The sequence below is a fragment of the Chaetura pelagica genome, unplaced genomic scaffold (genome assembly GCF_000747805.2).
Source record: "Chaetura pelagica isolate M959 unplaced genomic scaffold, ChaPel_1.0 scaffold21, whole genome shotgun sequence".
NCBI classification, from domain to species: Eukaryota; Metazoa; Chordata; class Aves; order Apodiformes; family Apodidae; genus Chaetura; species Chaetura pelagica.
The window spans coordinates 1,506,223-1,532,314 of NW_009952251.1; the positions used below are offsets into that span (position 1 = coordinate 1,506,223).

Genomic DNA, 26,092 nt, shown 5'->3' on the forward strand with positions numbered 1-26,092 from the left:
GAGAGGCTGAATAGTATCTGCCTGAAGATGCTGGTGTCCAGCTCGTCGTGCTCTCAGGGGCTGGCAGAGCAGGGATCTTGATCGGTTTCTGTGGGTTCTTAAAGGACTCCTCCCTTTTGATGGGAAGAGCCCACCTAAACTTGTAAGTCGTATGCCCCTCATCTGCTTCCACTTTAGTTTCAGAGTCCGTTCTCTTTGCATGGTTTGTTCGCTCCGGAGTAAATGCGGTTTCACCTTCTGGAGTCTGTTGAGTGATAGCCCTAGGCTGCCTGCAGAGACCTGCACAGATGGCAGTGTGTTGTCACACTCCTCTTCCAGCACAAAAACATTTCGGTGGGACGCTGTGGAGCGGCTAGAGGAGTCACAGAGGATTGGTAGTTGGTCTCTGCCATCAAAATCTTGCCACTGCTGTTGTAGTGCAGTGACTTAAAAAAGCTGGATGTACTTCTAATACTGCATTTTCTGTGGAGCTGCCTGTTGCAGAATGGGAAGCACCTGAATGTGTGCTAAATTAAGAAGATGTTGTTTCAAAAGAAAAGGAGGAGGAAGGGGTATTAAGAAATGTTTGAGTTTCTTCTGAGTTTGATAAATTTTTAATTAATAATTGAGTGGTATAACCGAGTTTTCAGCTGTGTTCTTTTAGCTGGTGCGAGGCCTTTCTTTGTGTTGTTGTTGTTTGTTTGTTTTTTTCCTGACTCCTTTACTGTTATATCTTATTTGCTACCATCGCTCATTCACAGAAACAAGCATCAAAAGCTTTTAGCCCTTATCTGAAGAGTTTGTTGCTGTCTTTTAGAAGTAAGGTGGTTTGTTTTGCTCTGCACAGATCTTGATCACACAATGTGATTAAGCAGTGGTTGTACCTAACCAGTGCTGATCAGGATGCAAGGGATTCTTGAACTGATGATGATGTATGTGTAGACAAGAGTAATGTTGACAACTGTGTTTTGAATTAGGAAGCTTGGAGGTAATCTCTTTTGTGTAACAAACTTGCAGCCTTGGTAGAGTAAGTTATTGCTAAATATAGTGAAACAAGTTTATTAGAAATGTGTTTGTAAATGCATAAGTAAACATGTTTAAAGGTGTAGAAGTATTTGTAGCATTTAATAACTATAGCAGGTAAATAACCACATGAGGCTGATGGGAGTTCTAGTATTTATGAAAGTCAGGGGTATGCCAGTTGTTGCTGTTCAGCACTGAATGTAAGATTGTTCTCATACCTGTGACGCTTATTAATGAGTGGTCATTGTCCAGTGAAAAACGCAGACCTGTAGTAAGGAGAGTAGTGTTTACTCTGGTTATTTCCTTCCATGGCAATTGTTGTGGTAGTATTTGATTTCTGTAGAATTAACATCCTATTCTGTAAATGGAAAGTATGACATCAGTGTCGTGCTAGTGACCATCTGTCTGTAACACAAATTCATTTCAGAATTTGGCACTATTTGGTGTTCTTTGCTTTTTTCCTCTTGGAGAGTTGAAGTGAAAATGCAGAAAGTAAACGTATGGGCAGGGCAGGTGCTGGTATCCTACTGTTCTTCCCTACTGTGAGAATGATGTGTTGTGCCTGGCTGTTCCCTTCTATGAAGGACATTAAACCTAGTAGCCATGCAAGTAATCTTAGTGGTAAAGAAATAATGTATGTATTGTACAGTGTAATGTTAAATAAATGTGAAATTGGGTGAAAATCAGCAAGGAAATTGTATAATCCTATTGGAAGAAACTTTAAAAGTACTTAGTTTGTAGCTGTGGCTAAATTACTTGTATTAGTTGTGAAATGGCAATAATACTGTGCTGCCTTAGGAGAAGGAATTTAAAATATCTTAAAGATACCTCATATATGGAAAGAAAACAGTTTGCCTATACTTTCCCTAGTATGCATAAATGCTTAGTAATGCAGCCTTAAGGGTGATTTTGTAAAGAAAAGAAAATGTATCACCACCATCATATCACTGTCTTAATTTCTAGACCACAGGTATTGCAGGTTTCTTATCTAATGGTTACACAAATTCTTTTTCAATTGGGCCTTAAAGGCAGATGTTACAGCTAATCACGTGCCTGTCCTTATTATAATCAGAAGTTTTAATGAAAATTACAGAAAACTTCAGTGCAGTTGAAGCTTATGAAAATGAAAGAAATTATTTGAGCCATTAAGAAAAACCAAAAACCTAAATTATAGAAGCCAGGAGTTTTAAGTCTCACTTCTCTGATCTTGCATAAATGTATACAATGCAGATATACAATTGTTTTACTCTTATCAAAGCTCCCATATATGAATCTGATTCACTGCTCCGTTGGGTATTTGTGAAGCTGTAGTTCTTCACAGAGAAGTGCCAGCACTTCTGAGAAACAAATTATAGGGTTATGTGGTTTTGAGTAGGCTAAAAACAAAGAACATGTCCCAGATGTACTTACTATAAGAACACATCAGGGTTCGTTCCAAAAATACTCTTTCATTTTCCTTTGATGTTTCATTAACACCACTGTTATTGGAAGTTCCCTTGTAATTGTGAGACTTATTCTGTTAATATTTTTAAAGTTAACTTTTACAGTTGTGGATGTTTTTTCCATCTTTTTTCCTTTTTCAGTTGAGAAGGGAGGGACAGAAGTGTTTCAAAATCAGTGTGTTTCTGGTCACAAGTGTGGCTGACTGTGTATCTGTTCCTAGAAAGTATGCTGCAGGTTTTTTAGAGCAAGGTGCATATGACTTATCACAATACTATTCTATCATATTAATTTGATTTTGTATTTTTGTGGCTTTCTATCTTTCGATTCTATGTTCTTTGCCAACTCTGAAGCCCGAATCACTATATTTAGCGTCCTGTGTTTGAAAAACTGTAAACTGTTGGTGTGATCTGTTTCTGTTTATAAAGGCGTGCCTGGCACTTAATTATTCAGAGCAGCCTAGTGAAAGTGTAGGGATTTATGTTAGTTTCTGCAGTTATTTGTCAACTTAATGTTTACTGTTTTCAAGTGTCAATTGAAATTTCTGTTTGCAATTTACAGGTTTGCATGTATTCTCTCATAATCAAGACTGGCCACATCTTATTTCTGTTTTCTGTGTCTAAGAGCTTCGGATTACCATTCTGCATCTTTTCTTGGACATATATTGTCTTAAAAGACCATTATGTTAAATAATTTATCTTCTGGTTTTATTACAGTGGATATCGGAGAGCAACTATAATAAGGCAAAAGGATCTGAAGAATTTATGTGCAACTTTTTTTTCCGAGTAAATTTTCTCTGAGTAAATATGGTTACAGCATGCACTATTGTAAGTAAAATTTTTAATACTTCATCTGGTAAGGTAGTAGATCAAGGAAAATTCCAATTCTTTCTATATTAAAAACCAATCAGATTCTAAGAACCAAAGATTTACTGTAGCTTTGTTTTATTACAAGAAAAGTAATACAAAGGTGTCTTCATGAAGACGGAAAGGTGTGAGGGTGAATTTGTGAAATTCAAACTCTGAAAGGGTAAAAGCGTAAATAGAGCAACCACTCTTTTCTGCTTTTCTTATGTGATGTTACCATATCTTCATAGATACTTGATTACCCATTTGTATGAATAAATCTTTTGAACTCTTAATTCGCTTTCTGCATTTCTGCACAGGCTTTAGCAGAACTGTAGTTATTAATAGTAATATGTGCTTTGGTTCAGAAACAGTTATGAATTCGTCTCATAACCATTTTCTGCTTATACAAATCTGTTTACCTTATAAATTCAGCTTGAGTGTAGAATTCAGTATTATATTAATGGGTCAGTTATCCTGCTTTGATGTTTCCTGAGTGGTATAATGAGAATTATAGAGATAGATTGATATTAATTTCTGCCTTTGGACTAGGTTTTGTTCTGTCTGTCTTTACAACAGACCTATTGTGAGATGAGTAGGTAGGACAAGTCTGGCGGTCTAGCTTCTGTCTGCCAACTCAGTGTGAGTGAAATAAATAGTTCAACCACTCTAGTGTTGTGGAAGTGCTTATTTATTTAAAATGGATTCTAAAGCTTTGCTTCTTGTTTATTGGGGTTTTGGTGTTGTGTGGGTTTGAGGGTTTTTTTGGACTTAACATTATTTGCAATTTAAATAGCTGTTTTTTATGTTTTACAGGTTGTGGAAATTCTTTTGTTCCTTTTGAAAGAGGAATGATTTGGTGGTGATGGAGTACTGCCACTGACAGATGGACTCACAGGAAAGAAGGTGAGAATGAACAGCTAAGTGAAGTCACAGAAGCTTCCTGGAATATGGCAGCTCATGATCATCCTGTCAAACTGTTGTGAATAAATGTATCTTTACCCCAGGGAGGGTAGTGAGAGGACAGAGGTAGAGGATCAAAACTGGAAGAGGGGAGTTTTAGGTTAGACATCAGGAAGAAATTCTTCAGTGTGAGGGGGTGAGACGCTGCTGGCACAGGTTGCCATGGGAAGCTGTAGGTGCCCTATCCTTTGAAGTGAAGGTCAGGTTATATGGGGCTTTGAGTAACCTGGTCTCTAATGGGAGGTGTCTCTGCCCATGGCAGAGGGGTTGAAACTCAATGATCTTTAAGGTCCCTTCCAACCCAAACTATTCTATGATTCTATGATTTCTAAATTGTAAATGAAATATATGTACCTGCTGAAAATAAAACTAGTTCCTGAACCACTAAGCCTTTCCTACATATGTGAAAAGCAAGCTATGCATTACTGAACCACAGAAAACTTCAAGCTGATTCTGTATCTCCTGCAATCTTTTTGTAGTTCAGAAGAGGCAGAAGGAGCCAAAGAGAGAGGCCTGGTCTATGTTTGGAAGGCTGGTTCCTTCTCTGTTACTCCAGAAAGTCTTCCAGGCCTCAGTGGAAAGACTGTATTACAGGCAGCCCTTGGAATACATCATGGGTTACTTCTAACAGAAGGTAATAAACGTCTGAACTGTAAAGATTTGAGGCAATAACAAATTTTAGTAGTTATTTTCTTCTTTTAGATTTGTTTTTTCGTTTTATCTGTGCCCCATACACAACTTTAAACAGTTAGATTTTTAGCTTTGTGAATATTTCCTTCTTAGTTAATACTGTTGGAATAGAAATATGTATATTGTCTCCATTTATGCTTTTTTTTTCCTTTCAGCAATGGTTCTGGATTTACTTTTAAAAGATGATAATGTAATCTGAACCATATTAACTCAAAACTACATTTCTTGTGGTATTTTTCGTTCAGAAAAGACAGTAGAGCAAGAGGTTCTCTTGATGTCAATGAGCTTTGGTTTCTGTGTGCTTCAAAAAAATGTGTAGCTAATAGATGCATTAAAGTGAGTCTTGGTTTGTGAGCAGTTTGGCACTTACAGCCTATGTTTGCATAACTTGGTCCTTACTTGCCTTTACAACTGTATGCCCAGTACTTCCAGTACTGAACTGGAAGTTGCTTCTTTGATTTTTCTCTGCTGAATTTGAAGGAAAGATTTCAGACTTTTGGTGAGCCTGCTGTGGCAAGCACCTCTCCCCTGAAGCTGTTATGGAGCTCCAGTGTCTTTGCTAGGATATGTCTCTTTCATAACTAAAAGGACTTATTGCTTAACTATTCTTGCCCCATGAGGCATGTTGTTTGTGGATATGGTTCACCATTTTTCTATCATTGTGAAAACAGCTTTTGATTTTAGAAATGGATGTCTGCTTGCTTTAGAGAAACTTGACGTGGCATTGCTGCCATCCCTTCAGGTAAAGGTGATGAAATTTTGAGCGGCTGCAGTACAACATCGAACCAGCAGCAAGATACATTTACCTGCCCATCTCTCCCCCGCTAACCACCTGATAGGGTAGTTCTGGTTTAGTGCTGGCTGGCAAACAGTACAATATGGTGATAGATCTTTGTATGGAAAGATGAGCTCTGTACTTTATCGTGCTCTTCAAGCATGATTGTATGTCCTTAATATGTTATATGTTCTTAAAATAGAAAGGACTAGTAAACACACTTTTAGTAGAACTTATAGCAGAAAAGCTAGTTAAGCAGTGCATGCATGCAGAGGGTGGCACCAACATGAGATGGAACTTAACAGCAGCAATAGCAGAGAGCAACCGGCTCTTATATTGCAACAGCAGCCAGTCTTCATATATCAATATCTCGCTGATAACAATATTTCGCTGAGCTTGGAGAAAGATAAAAATGGTTATGTTTATCTGAACATCTTCACATTTTTGTATTGGTTTAAGTTCATTAGGCTCATCCTAAGTTTGTTTTTGGTTTTGTTTTTTCCCTAACAGGTGGACAGGTCTACAGTTTTGGTAAACTACCCTGGAGATCAGGACCAGAGGAGTCATGTGCTAATAGTCCTGTTTTAGAAAACGCTTTGCTTGGGCATCACGTTATTACTGTGGCAGCTGGCAGCTTCCATAATGGAGCTGTGACAGAAAGTGGTGTGGTGTTCATGTGGGGGAACAATTCTGCTGGCCAGTGTGCAGTTGCTGATCAGCCGTGTGTGCCAGAGCCACAACCCATCAGTATTTCTGATTCTGAAACCAGTCCCCTGTTATCAGTAAGGATTTTGCAGTTAGCATGTGGGGAGGAACACACGCTGGCACTATCGCTAAGCAGAGAGATATGGGCTTGGGGGAGTGGCTGCCAGCTGGGCCTCATAACAACAACTTTCCCTGTGACAAAGCCACAGAAGGTGGAGCACCTGGCAGGACGTGTCGTGCTCCAGATAGCTTGTGGAGCCTACCACAGCCTGGCTCTGGTACAGTGCCTGCCTGTGCAGGAAATTAAGCCTGTCCCAGAGAGATGCAATCATTGCAGTCAACTCCTAATTACCATGATGGACAAGGAAGATCATGTAATAATTTCAGATAGTCACTGTTGCCCACTGGGTGTGGCACTGTCTGATAGCCAACCAGAAAATGCCATCTTCTGTTCCCCATTGGAGACCCCAAAAGGAAAAAGCATAACAGGTAGCCAAAGTGAAGACTGTCAGAAACCACTTGTGGAAGGACATAGGCTTGTTGTTTTAGAATCTGATGGGGCAGGTATGCTTTCCAGCAACGATGGACAGGAAGATGGTGAAATTCCTACTCCTGGAAATATTCCATACCCAGACAAAAGAGAAGTGAAAGAGTACTTAACCAGTTTATCAGATCACTCATTAAATGAGAGCCCAGAGAAAAACATCTGCACAGAACCTGAGCAGGTTGGTACCTGGTCACTAGCTTTTATTCTGCTACAAGTCATCTTGTATCTGTGACAACGCTACTCTTTTCACAAATGAAAAATTGTTAGTTCAATGTAGCTGCTATTGTCTTGCATTTTCAATGTGTTTGTGATGGTTCTTAACTTTAAAGTGCAAGAGTTTTTGTCCTCCCATTTGTTGTTCAGTTGTAAGCTTTTAATGTGAGCAGCCTTGACAAGTGCTATAGTTTCTTCTCCATGGTCTTCAGTGCCAGAACTACATGAGTCAGTTTCTCATTCTCTAGCTAATTTATGATGCACGTGTTGCCATTTGTGTGGGGCAGTGAGCTGGTACTTGTCTAATTTACCTTGAAGATAGAACTTTATTTTCATATTTGGAACAAATCCCTCACAAATGTCTTAATTTATCAATCAGTTACAAATTTGAGATTGCAGGTAAAGACTGTAAAGGTAATGGTTAAAGCATTGACCAAAAGGCTTCTAAGGTTAATCACATAGGGGGAATATAAACTTAAAACCAGGGATGGGAAACACAGAAATACTAGTCTGTTTTGTGTGATGTGAAAAATGGTTCAACAACACTGTTCTGATGCTATAGCAGAACAGTAAAGTAGTAATTTCTGAATAAGTATCAGAAAATTCTTGAGATTAATGTTCAAGAGCTGTTCCCAGCTCCTTGCCAGAATACTACATTTTCCACTCTTTTGGGATTAACAAAAAAAAAGTATTTGGGTGGGGACCAGGAAGAGAAGAAGTTAGAATTCAGACACTATTAGACAGGAAACTAATCCAAACTCTTGCAGTGCAGGCTGGCAGTCCCTACTTAAGTACTGTCCTGCTGGATGGTTTATGGTAACTTCTGTAAGAAAAACTGCCACTCTGTGGTCCAATATGCAACATTCAAACAAGAATTCTGAAAATTTCTTGTCATTTAAAGTGTTGTGTTAATTTATTAACTTTTTTGCAGTTACAGTGAGAATTTTTTCACAATGGTTTTGTGACATAAATTCCACAGTGCCTAATAAATAGTTGATTTTTGCTATCACCTTTGATAGGAAAAATAATGTTAAAACCAAAACAAACTGCCTGGTATCTTGTTGATTCAGCAAGTTAGGTTTTCTAATTCTGAGGGAAACATTTCAGAGAAATAAACATCGTGTGAACACAGCTGTCCTTCCTTTTGCTTCTTGCTGATAGAAATGCCTTCTAGTTTGTGCGAGAACTGCTGTCATTAGCAAATGACTGAAACATGTAGTTTCATGCCTCCTTGCTCAACTCCTTGTTCTTGGAGTATTTCCAGAGTACTGTTTCACTTGCACAGTTGCAGAAACAAACAAGCCTGAAATTGATTCACTGAACCTTAACACAATTGAGCGTACATGTGAAGAGCAGAGATGAGGCCTCTAATGTAATTTTTAAGCACTAGTAAAATCCTTTGGGTTTGTTTGCTTTCCTACACAAATTGAGTTTGCTTTTCTGTATTGCTAGCAATGTCTTTTATGAATAGGAATCAGGTATAAGTAAATAGGGCCAATCCCAATCCTTTAGCATGATTTTTCACAAAAATGAGAAGTAAAATACTGTTTTTCTTCTGGCAAGATAAAAAGAGCTATAGTATTTATATTATTTCTCACCATGTATTAGATGGCAAAATGGGACTTTGCGGTCTTTTTTTTAACATTCAAACTATTTGATAAAATATCTCGTGCTTTATTTCTTATTTGCTGGGTGAATGGATTGCCATTATAGGTAATCATGTGCTGATATTAATAACTGCCTTCAGTCAGCTTGTCCCTACTGTGATGTGATGATTAACTAAGCTTTATATGGATACAGCAGTAGCAGAAGGGGACATGGAGCCCAGCATGGTCTTAAGACAGGCCTTGCAAAATGAATCCATGGATCACCGTTTCCCTTTTAACACATTGGAGAGAGACCTTTCTGCTTTGTAAATACAGCATTCTCACTGATGCACTTTAATTGGTAGTGAAGCAGTTGATAAAAAGCCTAAAATTAAATCCTGTTTAAAATTTCTTTGCAAAGATCCTTTTTTTGTTTGGTTGGTTTTTTGCATTTTAAAAAAGCCAGACCCAGAGTCTCTATGGATGAGCTACAAGACAAGTGCAACAGACAAAGCCCAGTCCATGTAGAAGTGATGTTTGGTGCTACCTTAAAAAATGTCATTCTGAGCAACAGATGTACACCTAAGTATAAAAAGCTTCCTCAATGTCTTGTTCAGTATAGTGCATAATTTGAATAGTAAACGTATATAATCATCCTACTGTTATGTGCTGTCTGATATAATAATCTTCACTTTTTCTTTGGTTTTAGCCTTCTCAAGAAGAACAACTCAGTGCTTGTATCCCTGGCCCTCCAGGTACCAGCACGTCTGCCTTGAACAGCTTGGTGGCCTCTTGTGCATCAGCAGTTGGTGTGAGAGTAGCTGCTACATATGAAGCTGGAGCATTGTCTCTGAAGAAAGTAATGAACTTCTATGGCACACCTTCAGGTGAACCAGGATCTCAATCTGGTGGCAGTTCCCCAGGGCCTGAAGCTCTGAAAGACACTCGAGAGGAGCAGGTCAAACTGGAATCCATGCAGGGGAAGAAGAGTTCCAGTTTAGTAGATATTAGAGAGGAGGAATCTGAAGGAGGGAGTAGAAGACTTTCCCTGCCTGGTTTATTGTCACAAGGTAAAAAGCACGCTGGGAAAACCAAAAGACTGCAAACGTTATAATAATGTCTATAATTGAAAATTAATCATATTTATGGAACATAAATCTACCAAAGGTATATATGAATTTATAAGCTGAGTCTTAGGACTTGAAGGCGGTGGGGGGAGTGAAGACTAGTAGGTACTGGGCTCTTAAGAAAACTAAAAGCCTAGTGGGTTTAGGAATGTTCTTTACTGGTAAGTAAGGTAAAGTGGGTATATTGTAGTATTCATCTGATAGCAAAATTACAGCAAACTTATCTTTCATATAGATTGCATCGCAGATAAAAATCTATGGTTTGTAATCCCTATTGCAGTGAGCTGGTTTTGAGCCAGTGACCTAGAAATATTTCAGCTTCCTCTGCCAAACTTCAAAGCTAATTACCTTCTTCCCTCAAAGATTTACAGTGTTGTTAATTGGTCTGAATAGGTGGGTACATGATTTCATTCCGTATTGATCTTGGATCTGAGGAGAGATTTTTAGGAAGCACTGAAATCTTTTTTCACTGAAAGGATATATTTTCTTTCAAAAGATACTTTTGTAATGTATATTTTGTTTTAGTTCACTTCAGTGTAACTGTGTAGGTCTCATATGCTTGTTATCCTTTAATAGCTGATAAAAATTAATTTGGATCCATGTATTTCTAGCACATGTGTTACTTTCATGTATCAGTAACCTGTTTTCTTATGTGTCAGCCTTTGCTCTCAGTGTTAATTAAGATCTCTTTAAGAAGTCTTGATTGGTTATCTCACATGGTACTGTTACTGTGTAACACACAGTCTGAGTGATATATTTACCTAAAATAATGAGCAAATTTTCTATCTCATTGCCTGTTCTCAGTTTCTCCTAGGCTCTTACGGAAGGTAGGGCGGGCAAAAATGAGGACTGTAGCACTGACTCCAACCTACAGTGGTGAGGCTGATGCTCTTTTACCCTCTCTAAGAACGGAGGTATGGAGCTGGGGAAAGGGGAAGGAAGGACAGCTGGGACATGGCGATGTTCTGCCAAGGTGAGATTTCGTTTATAAAAGATTCTTAGTCACTAGGAAATCTTAGTGTTCAAATTCTCAAACTTGGTCAACTGCCTTGCATTGAGTTCTTGTTCCTTTATGTTGTGGCCCGGGTTCCTCCCAGTAATGTGTTTTATGATGTGTTGTTACTGAAGGTTATGACTTTTCCCCTTGTAATCACTAGGAGTTCTGGTGATATTTTGTCCAAATTGGGGTGAGGTTTATAATCAGCTTTTGCCCTTTATGGCCTTTTTGGTTATGCTGGTTTATTGCCAAAAAAACCTCCCATGTATACTTGTTTTCACTAGTTTATTTTTGGGAATAATAAAACTTGGTGTTTTTTTTGTCTTAGGAATACCTCTGATATTCTTTTTTTTTCTCCCCTGCCTTGGGTTCTGGCAATTGACAGGCTCCAGCCACTATGTGTGAAGAGCCTAGATGGTAAAGAAGTGATTCATCTCTCTGCTGGCGGTCAGCACTCCTTAGCACTCACTGCCAAATCCCAGGTACAGCTGTTTGTTATTATTTACTGCTTATCTATGACTTAATTGTCATGTTTGGTGTTTTCTATGTTTTTGTTTTGCTTCTAAACTTTTGTTTCAGTTTGTGGGAAGCAACTTGGAAGCAGTTAATTCTGTTTCTGCCGAAGTTCTGCGTGTGTTCTACTACTACAGTTCAGTATGTCTCTGTGCATTTAAACTTACATTCTTATGTTTGGCTGTGTTTCTTACAGGTGTACTCATGGGGCAGTAATATCTATGGTCAGCTTGGCCACTTGAACTCCCCAACAACAGTCCCTCGTCTCGCAAAGGTGCTTTCTGTTCTCTGTTTTTTGTATTTTTTTCTTTCAGTTTAGGGTCTCTTCTTACTCACTTACAAGTGAGTGCAAAGTAATATCCAAAAGCTGACCTTGTTTATTTATGTGTGCTATATACTAATAGAGCCCTTGATTTCTTTGGGTTAATTCTGTAAATATGATCCTTAGATGAGCTTGTGAAAATCTCCCCAGGAAATCCTTTACACAGATTTTCACTATTTTTTGGCCACATGGAAATTCTAAAACTGAGAAATGTGACCAATTGTATCTTGTTATTAAATTTTGCTTCTATATTTGGTTTCTCTGATACTGATGTTGCAGTGCTGAAAGTTTAAATAACTTTGAACACTCTTTTTATTCTAAGCATTCTGCTAGCATTTTTAGCTTTGCTAGATCATGACCATATTTTTTTTTAATTATTTTTGTTTTAGTTGTGGGTTTTCTGTTTGGTTTGAACTTTTCATCACATTGAGTGAATAACCAGATAATGACTTTGGGTTAGACCAGATCCTTGCCTATGTTTTATGGTGCTTGTCTTGGTAGAAAACTAGGGGCAGAGTTTTCCTGTTTAGGCCTGAGGTAAATTGCTGTACAGTGTCCCAAATTTATAGGTTTCCCTGTTAAATGTAGAGGGGACACTAGTGTCCCAACTTTAATTAGGCTCACCTGATGTTAATTTAAACATGGATTATTGAAATCTGAAAAATAAGGCATTAGAAAGACAATTGGGAAGAGAGAACTTTTAGTATACATGCAAGAAGTACGTTTGGTATGAGAGACACTAAAGTTGAAATACTACCAGTTACTGCAATGCTTTTTCTTGGTGGGTGTGTTGCATGTGTGTGTGGTGAGAAGAGTTAAGTACTGTCCTCTCCTTCCAGCTTCAGGTGATCATTTCTAAGGTCTCCTCCTTCCTTGTGAATTTCAGGTATGTGGTGATGGTGTTTGGAGTACAGCAGCAGGACTAGATTATTCCCTCTTCTTAGCAGATGAGCAAGACTTCCAACCTGGACTATATTACAGTGGCCAGGAGACCACATCAGAAAAAAATTCATATGAAAATAGCTATACTAAGAGTCCAGTACGTTTACTGTCCTGTAGAGAGGTGAGTGGTGTTTGTTTTACATTAGTGCAAGTCATACTGATGCTTTTTAGAAATAGCTGTTCAACTAGCTTTGATGGTGTTAAGTAACTGGTTCCTAGCAGTCAAATCAGGAGCACAGCTTATGGAAGGCAGAGAGAAGGCCTAATTAGTGAGTGGTGTTCTCTTCTCTTTGCCTGTTTCTTCGTCTTTCCTTCTGTTTGAGGGACAAGAAGGTGTTTCCAGTGTGCCTGATCCATTTCCTTCTACGTGTGTGTGTTGCAGAAGTGCACCCTCAAGTTGTGCTCTGCTTTTACCACAGTCTTAATGTATTTATTCTTGGCTGCTATTGCTCTTCATTTTCCTGTGTTTCCGAAGCGATTTAGGGACACTGCTTTCTCTGTTTTGTTCCACTTCCTATGCATCTTCTTGGTGAGTGGGCAGAAGGTTCCCGAGTTCTGCACCATCTCCTTCCCTCCCCCTCCTTTTTCTTATGGGTGTAAAGGAGGGAGCTGAGCAAAGGCATCAAAGTGTGCATTTGCATGTTTATGGGAGAGAGGAATTGCCTCTGCACAATTTTCTTCATCAGGCTCAATTGCATATCTGCCTTGAAGTTGGCTGCATGTCCTCTTCCAAGTTTTGTGATTTCAGACCAACCTGAGTTTAAGGTAACAAAAAAGGAGATGGCGAGGGTAGAAAGCAGCTCTGTGTCTCAGCTCTTCTGGGTCTCGTTGCTACTTAGACCAGAATAGCAGCTGGAGAGGGGACAGGGATTTAGACACTGGATCTGTGCATTTGCACATGCATGTCTGTGCATGCATGTGCACAGAGAGACACACACACACTTGGAACAGGCTTCTGTAACATTGTTGCTAGCCATTCCCTTCTCTTATCTTGTAGGATGACTTTTAGGCTCTAGTATATTAGAACTAGCCTGTTCGTTGCTTGTTGAACAACTCTGGCTCAATGTTTCTAAGGAATCATCTGTTTAACAACAAAGTAAGAGTAGAGCTCAAACACTGAGTTACTATATGGTATTGCATGTGAACCAGAGTTAGTGAGGAGCCACAATGCATCAGTGGCACTTGTGCTGATGGTTGAAAAGAATTTTGCTTCCAACTACTGTGGAAAGCAAATACTAATACCTACGCTAATACCACTCCTGGTGTTAGTGTAGTTATTAGTATTGCTGCTGTTTATTGATACTGTAATATTACTACACATAGCAATAAACTAACAACTCTCAGGTCCAGAGAGAACTGCAGTTCAAAGCACAGTCATAATATTAAAGCCTTGTTCCTAATTAATAGGAGAAATAGCTGATGTAATTATAATATTTAATATCAACATTGTTGATTTAAGTATGAAGTATATTGTGGTTCTAAAGTGACTGAACTTAAGGTCACTGTCTATTAAATATGAAATGATTGTATGAGTCACCTTAAAAGATGGTCTGTTTCTTCATTTTTACACTCCGTCAGTAACAGAAAAATGAACAGCAGTGAATTTAAATGTTTGTTCTAGTTTTATCATTCTTGTATTAAGCAGTGTTTAATGACCTGTAGGTAATTAATACTTACTGTCACTTGGTGCTCCTAAAGATGTGCTTTATTCTGCATCATCCTATTTTTAAATTGAAGTTTAAACAGAAAAATGGTAAAGCTGCTGTTTTTTTCTCTCTTTATCTTTCAGATAGGGTACATAAGCAATGTGATAGCTGGTGGTGACAACTGCTTGGTCTTAGTAGACAAAAATGTAATGGGATATATTGCCAGTTTGCATGAGTTGTCTTCTACTGAGAGAAGGTTTTATTTCAAACTGAGTGAAATAAAATCTCAGATTCTTAGACCTCTTTTGGGTTTAGGTAAGAACTTGTTTTAATCTTTTATTTCCCCTAAGTTCTACAACAAATTTCTTTATGCAAAATTTAAAACTAATTAAATAGTTTGAAGATGAAGATGAAGTCTCACTCCTCTGCCCTGTTCAGATGAACTGGTGAAATATATCTGCATTTTGACAACTGTGTTATGTTGTTAGTGTTTGCACTCTTCCTGACTGTTTCACCTGAAATAACTTTGAGCTTTATCTAGTCTGAAATTGTTCAATCCCTAATTCTGGATAAGGTAGCCATGAGGTGAAATTGCCAATAAAACACCTAAATAGCACCTTCTGGTAATTCTCTTTATTAATACATTTTGCTATTTCTTAAGGTAAGCTAAATTGCTTTCTGGTTTGTTACAGATAATTTGGGCAATGCAAATGCAATCCAGTTGTTGCAGGAAATGGCAAGCAGGTTCAGCAAGCTGTGCTATCTCATTGGTCAACATGGAGCTTCTTTAAGTAGCTTTCTTCATGGAGTAAAAGAAGCCAGGAGCTTGGCCATCCTGAAGCATTCCAGTCTCTTTTTGGATAGTTACACCGAGCAAGTATCTAATTCCCTCTCATCTTGAGTCTGCAGGCTTAATCTACTGACCACGACAAGCCCCAAGTGAGGGGGAAGTAGATCGTAAGGAAAGCTACATAAGTAACTGTTGTACAAATTGTGTTTCTTAAATTTAAAATGTATGGAAAGTTTTACACAAAATAATAGATTTTGTAGTGAGATGTATATTTCAAAATCTTTGCCAGTGGAGCACACTGGACAGCTTCAGCTTTCCTAATGTAAAGCTTTACTTACAAACTCCTCCTTGGTTGCTGCATATATACTTGCTAAAAAATGACATTCATTACTTAATAGTGAGCATCTTGTAATATAATATAATGGAGTTACAGTAGCTAGGCTACTAAGTAAAGCTGCTTTTGGGGGTTAGTTGTCATTCCAGAATGCCTCTTCAGTAGTCATTCACTAATAATTGTCTTCTAGAAGAGTGATTCTTAGGTCCTTATATCTGCTAGGTCGTGAGCATTACAGCTTTGACCCAAGAGACAGAGTTGCTTTAGTGCTCGGAGTTAAGACAGAATTATCCTGGCCATTATTTTTATATGCTTAAAGCTTTTGGGAGAGTTAGGTCTATGCAGTCATGGTGTTTGCTGTCTTTCTCCTTAATAACTTTTTGTAGTTGCTGGATAGTTTCACCCAAATATGGCAGAAGTCTCATCATATGTAATATCTACAGGCTTCTGTGAAAAATACTGGCTTGTTGGAGGGGAGTCTGAAAATGTCCATTCTTAATGTAGTCTTGGTTATCAGACATCTGATAATCTCTAAGGGAACAAAATTTCAAGATCATCGACTTCAGTTGTTATGCAGTAGGGTTTTGAATGTGCAGTTAGTTTCACTTTTTTCTAAGCACAAAAGTAATAACTTTTGCTGGGTCAGTGATAAACTAATGCCATATGACCCTAAAAGAAGCTTCTGCACTTATCAAATGAGTTGTTCATAATTGTAAATATGCATTTTCTCCCTTTCTTACTTAGCTGAATATTTAACCTCAGTTTTTCTTGTAGTCTGGTTTTCCATAATTGGTTCTCATTACTTTTATTGGAATGGTTTCTTAATTTCCTCTTACTCCCTGTCAAAGACTGAGGTACCTAATTTTTGTTCCTGTTAGTGCCTGTCTTCTGCTCTCCCCCTTTGCTTTTAATACTTTACATGTTTTTCTGTGTATGGCATCAAAACCTATGCGTGGTCCTCAGCATAGTGTCTTGAGTATCTTCCAAGGATCCATCAGGCAACATAAGTATTATCTGTTATTTGGGCTAAGGAGAGACCTCTTCCTTCAGAGAAAGGTGGTTTTTAAAAGTGGTTTTCTTTTTTTAGTAAGGGAGAAGAGAGAGGTAGAATGTTGAATAGCAGGAGAAGAGAAATTCCCATCTCAAAGTTTACATCTGGAATATAATGAGAAGCTAGCAGTATTAAACTGTTGAAACACGTGGCCTATTCTGTACATGCCCCAATTTAGAAGAAAGAAAAAAAATTCAAGTTTTGTTTGCAAAGTAAACCCTCTGCATTGTGCTAATGGCATCAGTAATGTGGATAATAATGCATGTTCTGTATTCCATGTCGAAGGTGTTCTGATAACGTTGACTGTTTAAGACTTAAGTACTTAATTTACTCATATAGCAATAGATACTATAAATCTCACTGGTAAACTGTTGGAAAACACAACAGTTGCCGTTTTCAGGGATGTTCTTTGTAACAGAAGCTCATTTTCCCCATTTCAGGTATTGTACTTCAGTAACAAACTTCCTTGTAATGGGAGGATTTATGCTCCTTGCAAAGCCAGCAATGTAAGCAAACCTTTACTATTTTTTTGAGTTTGTGATCAACTAGTGAAGAACTGTACTTAAAAAATTGTGTGTTTGTATGTAGTAATGAGCATGCAAAGACTTGATTGTAACTTGCTTGAGTACAGATTCATTTTCCAACAGATGAAGTGACTTCCTCTCAACTGTGATGAAAATGTACATTAAAATGTTGCTGAATTAGTTCTGTTATTTTACCTTGAAGGTGGAGAAAGGAGGAAAAAAAGTATAAATTGCTGTAAATTTCTTGAAAGAAACATAAACAGATTTCAGATAAATTATTATTTGAAGGCATAGTTTAGAGGTTAAATTTTCATCATCTATTCAGTGTTTGTTAGTATTTTATTCTTTCAAATGTTGCTGCCAAGAAAACACTAGAACAGGAAACTTTTCTTTAAGAATTAGTTAGGGTAGATTATGTGGATTCAGTTTTGTTTGAGTTCTATTTTTATGAAACCACTTTACAATAATGCAAAAAAATTAACAACATTGCACCTATATCTTCCCTGCCTCTCAAGATTGCTTTTCTCTGTTTCATGCATAGATGCTCTTAAATGTGAGGAAGGAATTGTACCTTAAGGCCTGAGACAGCATATTTGAAATTTATAGATTACAAAGGAAAGCTTTTTTTCTCAGTTCATTAGTATTTTTTTGTCTAGAAACTAATGATGCACTCACTATCTTTTACTCTGGTGCCATGAAGAAGTTACTGCAGTTAGGGTATTTAATTCATCTCAGGAACTGCCAGCTTTCCTTCCTTCTGAAATCTTGTCACCTGGGAGTAGTTCTGTCACATCTGTTTATGGAGCACTTTGAATGTAGTGTAAATTGTGTCATTGGTAGTCTGAAACACCAGGTACCTAATGCAAAGAATCTTCTGCATTGGAGGTCCAGTGCCAGGGACTAAATAAAAAATCACAATGCACAAAGGCACTGAGAATCTTTCTGCATTGGTCAAGATTTTTAGGATGACTTGCAGAAAATCTTAGCTCAAGTATAAGCTCACTTATTTTTCTGCATAGTAATATTCTGGATAATTTCAGCATCCAGTTCTGGATGCTGAAATTACTCTTACAGAATTTTTTAATGTTAGTTGTCACTGTCAGGCTTCTACTGCAGCCAGGACCTCATTAGGTGAATAACACTTTTTCAGGTTCTGAAACTTCAGGGAGGAGATGTCACAAGTTTTGCCCTGGTACTTGCAAAGGGAAGTCAAGGATAACTTTATTGATAAGGATCAATGTCCCCATTGCCCCTTCCCTGACAGGTACTGTCTTAAATCAGTTGTTGTCAGCCTGTCTTTTATAGGTATTCTGCAATATGAATGTATGAGAAGTAGTCCCAACTGTGTAAAAAGTGCTGTCTTTGATTGAAGTCTCAATTGATAGCAAGCTTTTGAGCATTTCCTCTGAAAATGTGGATGAGGTGTTATGAATCTTATTATTTGACACTTCTCTGCAGAGACCTCCATGGGAGGATCTCAAAGCACTTAAAATGCAAGCCATTCACATGGTTAAAGTTAAGATCATGAAATATGGTCTTCTCTCTAAAGAAGAGTTTTGTTCCTAAGGCTTGTTGTACAAGAGTGTTCTTAAGTATCATTTGCAGACCTAGACAAGGTATGTTATTTTGATGTGTGAAATGGCATCTTGCTAATCATGTAGAATTCTTGGGGACCCTGCTGTGCAAATCTCTGATCTGTTTTGCTGTCCCTGGGGCCTGCTTTCTCAGCCTCACCTGATTCTTGCAGCTTGTGGTTTAAATGCTTCCTAGCTGGATGTATTTTAACGGAGATGTGTCATACTTGCTAGCACATGTGTGCACACAGGTATGGTGAAGGAGAGGGAAAAGTAGGTTTCTTTTCCTTTTAATGAAGAAATCCTGGTTTTGTGTGCTAATGCATTGTCTTCAGAATCATTTCCCTCTTCTTCTCTGAACTAGATTAGTTCTCCCTCTTGGAAATCAGACTGAGGATTGAACAGATTTCCTGCCTTTCTTTGAGGTAGGATGTAATTTTTCTAGTTAGGGGAAAAACTGGTCAGTTGCCTTGAACAGCAGGGGTGGGCAAGAGATTATTTGGATATATTTAGGGAATTGCACTGGAGCAAAGTTTAAAATTAATTTCACGCCTTCTGGAATGAATCGACAGTGTTAGAAACTTACTGCTGTACCAGACATGGGGAAGTCATTCCACCTGTTAGCTCTCTTACTAATGAAGTATTAAGAGGAAAAGGCAATTAGTCACTCCCCAAGCTGGGCAACTTAGTCAGCTTTCTTCAGGCAGATTAATGACTGAGCATATGAGAGTAGAAGTCAAAAAAGTCCTGTGTTGCTGTTGTTAGGGAGTTAGATGTCTATACTGCTGTATGTACTTAAACTAAATTGGGAATAGATTAATAAAGAGCATGTATTTGCCTTTAAAATTTTTATTAGTTTACCATAAACCAAAAAGGGGCATTCTGAGTTCATTTATGAAAACATCACTGATGTCTTACTGTTGTGTTTTTTTTCTTCTCTCCTCCCTTTGTTCTCCAATGGTCCTGTTGTTTAGAGACTTCTTGAGTAAAAACCAGGAGCTGTTACAGAAACTGTCTGAGAAGAATGAGGAAAACCTCCAGCTAGTGGAAGTTCTGAATGCTCTGTTTTTCATGCCATTTGGACGACTTCATAATTATGCAAGAACTTTGCTAAAGCTTGCCACGTGTTTTGAAGTGGTAAGCTGGCTTTGTTACCTATATCAGATTAAAAATACACATGAAGCTTACATCTCGGAAGTAACATTTTGAAGCAAATGCCAGGTAATTAGAAATAGCTTAGTCCTCAGAGAAGCTACTTCAGGCTTATATTTACTGCAGGGAAGATCATGCACATGTATTTGTGCAATTTTACACCACACCTGTACAGATTACATGACAGGTAGAGAAACTTGCTACTCTGCCATAACTTGTTTGTGTGCCTGAGTGCTTAATTAAAATTATATTCTTTTGATATTTGCCTGTTGTTTTTTAGTTCCTTCTGGCATCATTACTATAGCTGTCCTTGGCTGTAATACTCTACTAAAAATACTACATATATGTTACGTAGACTTTCACCACCTATTTAGATGTGTATAATTGCATTCTTTTGAAATAAAAGATGATTAAATGGGAACAGTAACTACATGTATGTTTATCCCATTACAGTAACTTAAAGCATTACTCATGCAGTTATTAGCCCTACTTCTATTACAGCTTGTTAAGCTGCAAAAAGGTAGACCATGTAATTGTATATTAATTATTCTTAACATTCTCTTAACAATGATGAAACTTCTGTGATTTTTAAAAACTCCCAGTTCACCAGCAGAATATGTGACCAAGAAAATAACTTAGCCCCCACTGTTATTTTATTTACCAGATCAACTGTCATACATTTGGTGTTGATCTAATAAGCAGTTGTATTGCAGCTTGGTTAGTGTTGTTGGCACAGGTGTTCAGAAACACTCTCAGGTCTGTCTTACCTTGTGTCCTGTAGGCATCTCCAGAATACCAGAAGTTACAAGATTCTAGTTCTTGTTATGAGAGCCTTGCTGTCCATCTTAGCAGGAAAAGGAAAGAAGCTGAATACACACTTGGCTTCTGGAAGACCTTTCCTGGGAAAATGACGGTATTATGTCAATTGTCAGTCCATGAGCAGCTTGAATCTCTTGTTGTTAGTATACCCTGTGTCTACTACTGATGCTGCTGTCCCCAGCTGCACTTGCTATTTTCCTAATTTGTGTTGCTGTAGTATTCTTACTTCAGAAAGGTTGGGCCTCTAGTATGAAAGACAGTGCTGACCTGAAGTCATCATCAGTGAGAAGTAAGCTTCTGTCATTTTGTTTTGGACCCTACCTGTAGGATTCCTTGCGGAAGCCGGAGCGTCGTTTAATCTGTGAAAGCAGCAACCGGGGGCTGTCCCTACAGCATGCTGGAAGGTTCTCTGTGAACTGGTTCATCCTCTTTAATGATGCTCTGGTCCATGCTCAGGTAAGCCAGCTTTAATCTGGGAACAAAACCTTTATTCTGTTTCAAACAACATGAGACTTCTTTCATGTTATGAATATAAGATTTTGTACTGTTCACTTCAGTGTTGCTTGAACATTTAAAAGTGATAATTTTGCACATTTACAAATAAATTTGAAATTGTGTACTTTTTAAAATGTTTTATTGCTTTTGCCCCAATGCTGGCATGCTCTCTGTTGGCTGCTTCTTGGAGCAAGGTGCATCTAAGAAACCTGTAATGCTCTGTTTTCCCTAGTTCTCAAAGAAAAGCAAAAACCTGTTCAGAAAAAGCATGGGGCAGGGGTAGTGAATCAGTACTCTGAAGTTTCCCTTCTTCTCTTTGCCTGCAGTTCTCAACACACCACATTTTTCCCTTGTCCACATTGTGGGTAGAAGCTCTTTCAGAAGAAGCTAGTAATGTGTGAGTATTCTCACCTGCAATGCTGAAATAGTCAGATACCTTGGGAGGGAGAGTCAGTGTTTTGTAATCAATTGTCGTAAACTAGGAGCAGAACAGGCTGGATGTGATGGGGTCTGCCCTCTTGTTTCAGAGGACAGTTGTATAAATGTCAGAATGAATAAGGTAATTGAGGAAAGCACATAGTCTTTGCTGCTTCTTTTCACTGCTGACTTATATTAAAGTGAATGCTAGCTGGGGTTGAGGAGGGAGGATACAAAATTCATGCTCTAAGGAACTTTGCCTTTTTCAGGATAAAATTTCACTAGATTAAAATACTTCCCTTCCCCCACACATAGGAATGGGTTGAAGATCACAACACCAGAAGAACAGTTTGTTCTTGTTTCTTCAACGCCACAGGAAAAGGTAGGCAGATATACAAAATGTGCATGACTTCATTGATGTGGAGGTATTTTATTTCATTAAATCAAATGGGGAGAAGTGTCACCTAAGTGTTTTCCAAGAATGAAGTATTCCTACAACTTGGTATGCAGGTTGACTGTACACTGGGACTGACTGTAGCAGTACTCCAGTTTACAGCATGGTACCGAGAAAGGAGATGATTGCAGCTGCTCTAAAGGTGAGGTTCAGTGCACAGACAGATGTTAGCTAAATTCTGTGATGAAACATTCTCTGTTGCAGACCAAGTGGCTGAGGGCAATAAGCCAAGCAGTGGATCAGGCCCTGAAAGGGACTTCTGACTGGATTCTATATGGAGCTAGTGGGAATGTGCAAAGACAGGAACCTCCTATTTCTCGCAGTGCCAGATACACCTTCTATAAGGACCCTCGATTTAAGGATGCTGTTTATGATGGGAGGTGGCTTTCAGGAAAACCCCATGGCAGGTAAAAGCATTTGAATGTAACAGTTAAACACAAAATGAAGTAATTGCTATATCAGTAAGTCAATAAGGGTCGCTCACAGAAGCTGTTTGGGAAGTGTGAACTGATTCTTACACACGTGTGTGACTTTATTTTTTCCAGAGGAATCCTAAAGTGGGCAGATGGAAGGATGTACTCTGGGACTTTCCGGACTGGGCTGGAGGATGGGTAAGATCCTCTCACTGCTTGTGGAGCTACAGGGCAAGAACTACCTGTTGTTTTAGGAGATAATAACAGAAGCCTTTTAATTAAAGGTCTTGCAGTAAATCCTACTGACTCAGGATTATGTATGTTAACAGGATGCATCTGTATGTTGATATATAGATACAGTGTCATTTATCTAGAGGTACACTAGTTGTCTTCACAACAGACAGCTGCATGATTAAAAACTTGCTCTTTCATAAAAGTTGAAACTAATTGGAGTCATCAGCTGTAGGATGGTGGAAGGAAATGGTAAAACAGCAGAGAAGAAAGAATAGGTGGGTGAGTGTAAACTCCTAAGCAGAGGAAGCCAATTGAAAAAGTGTGCAGTAAACTTTCTGCTGCATAGGTAACTACTAACTTTTTGTGTTGCAATATTTTTTCAGAAGTTCTAGTATTTTTTATCTATCTAGAAAATACAATGTAGCAATCATCTTCTCAAATGTTTTCCTTGTTGTTTTTCTGGTAGAGCAAGGATTTAATAATTCAGGAAGGAGACAACACAGTCTTGAATCAGGACTTAAGGGTTTGGGTGCTGAAAACAAAATTAATAAGATTACACAATCCTAATGACTAAGATAATGGGCAGAGAGGAATTTGAAAATAGGATGAATGGAAGTCCTAGACATTATCGAGTTATTTGGTGAAACAACTAAAACCACTTGAAAGTAACTTAATGTATTACACAGCTTTGAATTAATCTATGGATTTCATTGCTATAAATCTGCTTAGAGCACTTTTGAGGCTAAGAGGTTAACTTTATTTCCAAAGGCATTTTTATATGAATCTTGTGAGCAGACATGTATGTACTGGGCTGGATAAAAACATAGCAGGAGTCCTGTTGGTTTCCAGATGTATTTTCAAAGTATTGAATTGAAGGGGAAATTGAAATATGGTCTGGCAGCAGACAGCTTTTTAAAATGCACCTTAGCTGTTGGTATAATGTCGGACTATAAAACCACATGAGATTTGGTCATACTGACTAAATTGACCTAGTGATGCTGGAATTCCTCCTTTCTCTTTAAAAAAATAAATAAATCTGTAGCTGCTGTAGCTGGAGATGTGCTAACAATGATATAGAGCATTCTGATTTTAGAATGCATCTGTGGTAGGTATCTGGTTTTTAACTGAATATTTTTAGCATTATAGCTGCTTGTGTTCCATTTCTGTGCATTGACAGGTATGGTGAATACAGAGTGCCAAACAAAGCACTGAATAAGGATGACCATTATGTGGGGTACTGGAAGGAAGGCAAAATGTGTGGGCATGGAGTCTACAGGTAACGTGTGGCTCTGATGTTGCTGTCATTGCAGAGGACAGAGCAGGGCTGATGCTCTGGCACACTGCTTACCAAGCCCTGCTGTATGTAGTTTTCTTGTTACATTTCAGACTTATGATTATAGTTTGGTTTATTTTCTGCTCATAATGCATACAGGTGCGGTGTTCTGTTACTAATATCTATTCTGATGTTGCCACCACCTTTCAATAATAAATGATTCTGTATTCAGAGAGATAAATACAGCCTTTAAAGGCTTAGTTTGTTGGAAAGCGAGTGGCTTTAAAACAGCAAAGCATCAAAGGACTTGTATTAAAGGCTCATTTTTATCCCAGATATATTTCTACTATAGTTCCTCCTAGGTGTGGCTGCAATGTAATTCCTAGAAGAAAAAAGAGAGGGTTAGTTGGGGTGGAGGGGGAAACCAACTGAAAAAACCCAGCAACAAAAAAAACACAGCAGAAAAGTAGATTTCAGGAGTCTTATTTATTCCCTTTCTTATGATAGCTATGCTACTGGTGAGGTGTATGAAGGGTGTTTTCAAGATAACATGCGTCATGGGCATGGTCTGCTACGTAGTGGGAAGCTGACATCTTCCTCTCCCAGTATGTTCATTGGACAGTGGACAATGGATAAGAAGAGTGGTTATGGAGTTTTTGATGATATCACAAGGTAAGGCTTAATTTCCACAAATCCTTAACCACTAGTGTGATGCACAGTTGCAAAAAGAGTAGGAAAGGATTTGATCTGTTTGTAGCATGCTTTTTTTCCTTATATGAGGATTTCTGAGTTGATGATCTAAAGAATTTGGTATAGAGACTGCTTTTTGGTGCAGCTTCTGGAGTAAATGCAAGGTGTTTTGTTTTTCTTTTGGTTTTCTGCCTTGCTTTCCTATCCTACTTCAGGCTGAAAACTAGCAATGAATATGGTATCTTATCGAGGTATCTTCTTGTGTGATTGATGAAAGTTTTAAGAATGTCACACAAGGAGTATTGTTTCATCTCAGGAGTGTAAGACTGGGTTATCCAGTGATCAGATATACAGGACTAGATAAATTTCAACTTGTGCTGAGGTTTTCCATAGACTTACTCTGTCAGTGCAGTAGAGGGAAGATGTTCTCTCAGGGCTGATTAGTGAAGTGGTGGTTTTAAAAACAGGGCTGTGTTAAATGAAAACTGAGCACAAATCGATATACTCTGCTTTTTCATTCATCAATTTAATGCTGTTTTTTCCTGAAATGAGATGATGTGGTGAGAGCCCACAAAAACTGGTTTTGATTTAACTGAACTAAAAGCTGACTTAAACAGAACAGTAAAAAGTCTCAAGGGAATTTCCCAATGTCCATTTTGCATTTTGTCTTTCCCTTTGGTGGTGGTTGCTCTTATACTCTAATGTCAGGATGTCTCCACATACGTGATTTAGCCATTTATTTACCTTGGACAAACTCAAGAGATGCAGCTTTCCTTACAGGTCCTCTCACCTCCAGAATTTGTAAATACAGTGAATCACTCAAATATGAGTGAGCTACCCTCATAGTAGTTGTATTTGTGGTTTCAGGGATGGGTATGTAAATGCATTTGTGGCCTAAGGTTTAATTTCCTTCACTTACTCAGTCCAGACGATAAGGATTAACTGCACTCTTTATAACTCACTGTCATTACTGCAAACCAGTAATTTGAGCAAGTGAAGCTTCTGCTCTATCATGTTTCCATCCTGGTAACCAGGTATGCTGCATCTGTTTCTTCAAGAAGCATTCACCCAGCAGAGACCCCTGAAGCTGGCATGACAGATCAGACCAGCATGCTACTAGGTTATGGGCCCAATCAGATGGAAGATATCCCTGAATTTAGATTAATGACTGGGCTTGCTCTTTTTACTGTGACCATAATTTTTCCTGGACACTAGAAGGAAAATGCTCTGTAATAAGCAGAGTTCTATTAAATCAATTGTGAGTTTTCTCCTAAAAGCAAACAAAAAAAGTCCTTGGCAAGTTAATTTTTTTGATTACTTGTGTGGTGAAAACATCATGTTCTTTTTCAGTATTATTCAACTTGTTCTGTTTTGAAATATTTGGGACTTGCCCTTAGTTTCAAACACTCACAAAAAAGTTTTCTAACAAGTAGTCTGAAAGAGGCTGATGTTGTGATCAGTCTTTAATTGTCTAATTTTTTTATGGCATGACCTTTGTTATGCAATTATCCAGAAACTTTACGATGTGATCTATTTCCTTACACTCATTTTGCTTTGCA

General features: G+C 38.2%; 1 protein-coding gene across 1 annotated transcript in view; it reads left to right on the forward strand.

The window, feature by feature from the left end:
* The first annotated feature begins 4,104 nt into the window (after positions 1-4,104).
* Positions 4,105-26,092, forward strand: part of ALS2 (amyotrophic lateral sclerosis 2 (juvenile)) — a 35,251-nt gene continuing 13,263 nt past the window's right edge. The window contains exons 1-20 of the mRNA XM_010007332.1: positions 4,105-4,193; positions 4,730-4,884; positions 6,226-7,145; positions 9,476-9,836; positions 10,698-10,866; positions 11,276-11,372; positions 11,600-11,677; positions 12,612-12,788; positions 14,457-14,628; positions 15,006-15,186; positions 16,929-16,994; positions 19,561-19,723; positions 20,520-20,651; positions 20,885-21,013; positions 21,379-21,449; positions 21,785-21,851; positions 22,128-22,330; positions 22,469-22,534; positions 23,748-23,846; positions 24,351-24,515. Coding sequence (XP_010005634.1) covers positions 4,174-4,193; positions 4,730-4,884; positions 6,226-7,145; positions 9,476-9,836; positions 10,698-10,866; positions 11,276-11,372; positions 11,600-11,677; positions 12,612-12,788; positions 14,457-14,628; positions 15,006-15,186; positions 16,929-16,994; positions 19,561-19,723; positions 20,520-20,651; positions 20,885-21,013; positions 21,379-21,449; positions 21,785-21,851; positions 22,128-22,330; positions 22,469-22,534; positions 23,748-23,846; positions 24,351-24,515 — 3,491 coding nt within the window. The 5' untranslated portion in view covers positions 4,105-4,173. The remainder of the gene's footprint in view (positions 4,194-4,729; positions 4,885-6,225; positions 7,146-9,475; positions 9,837-10,697; positions 10,867-11,275; positions 11,373-11,599; positions 11,678-12,611; positions 12,789-14,456; positions 14,629-15,005; positions 15,187-16,928; positions 16,995-19,560; positions 19,724-20,519; positions 20,652-20,884; positions 21,014-21,378; positions 21,450-21,784; positions 21,852-22,127; positions 22,331-22,468; positions 22,535-23,747; positions 23,847-24,350; positions 24,516-26,092) is intronic.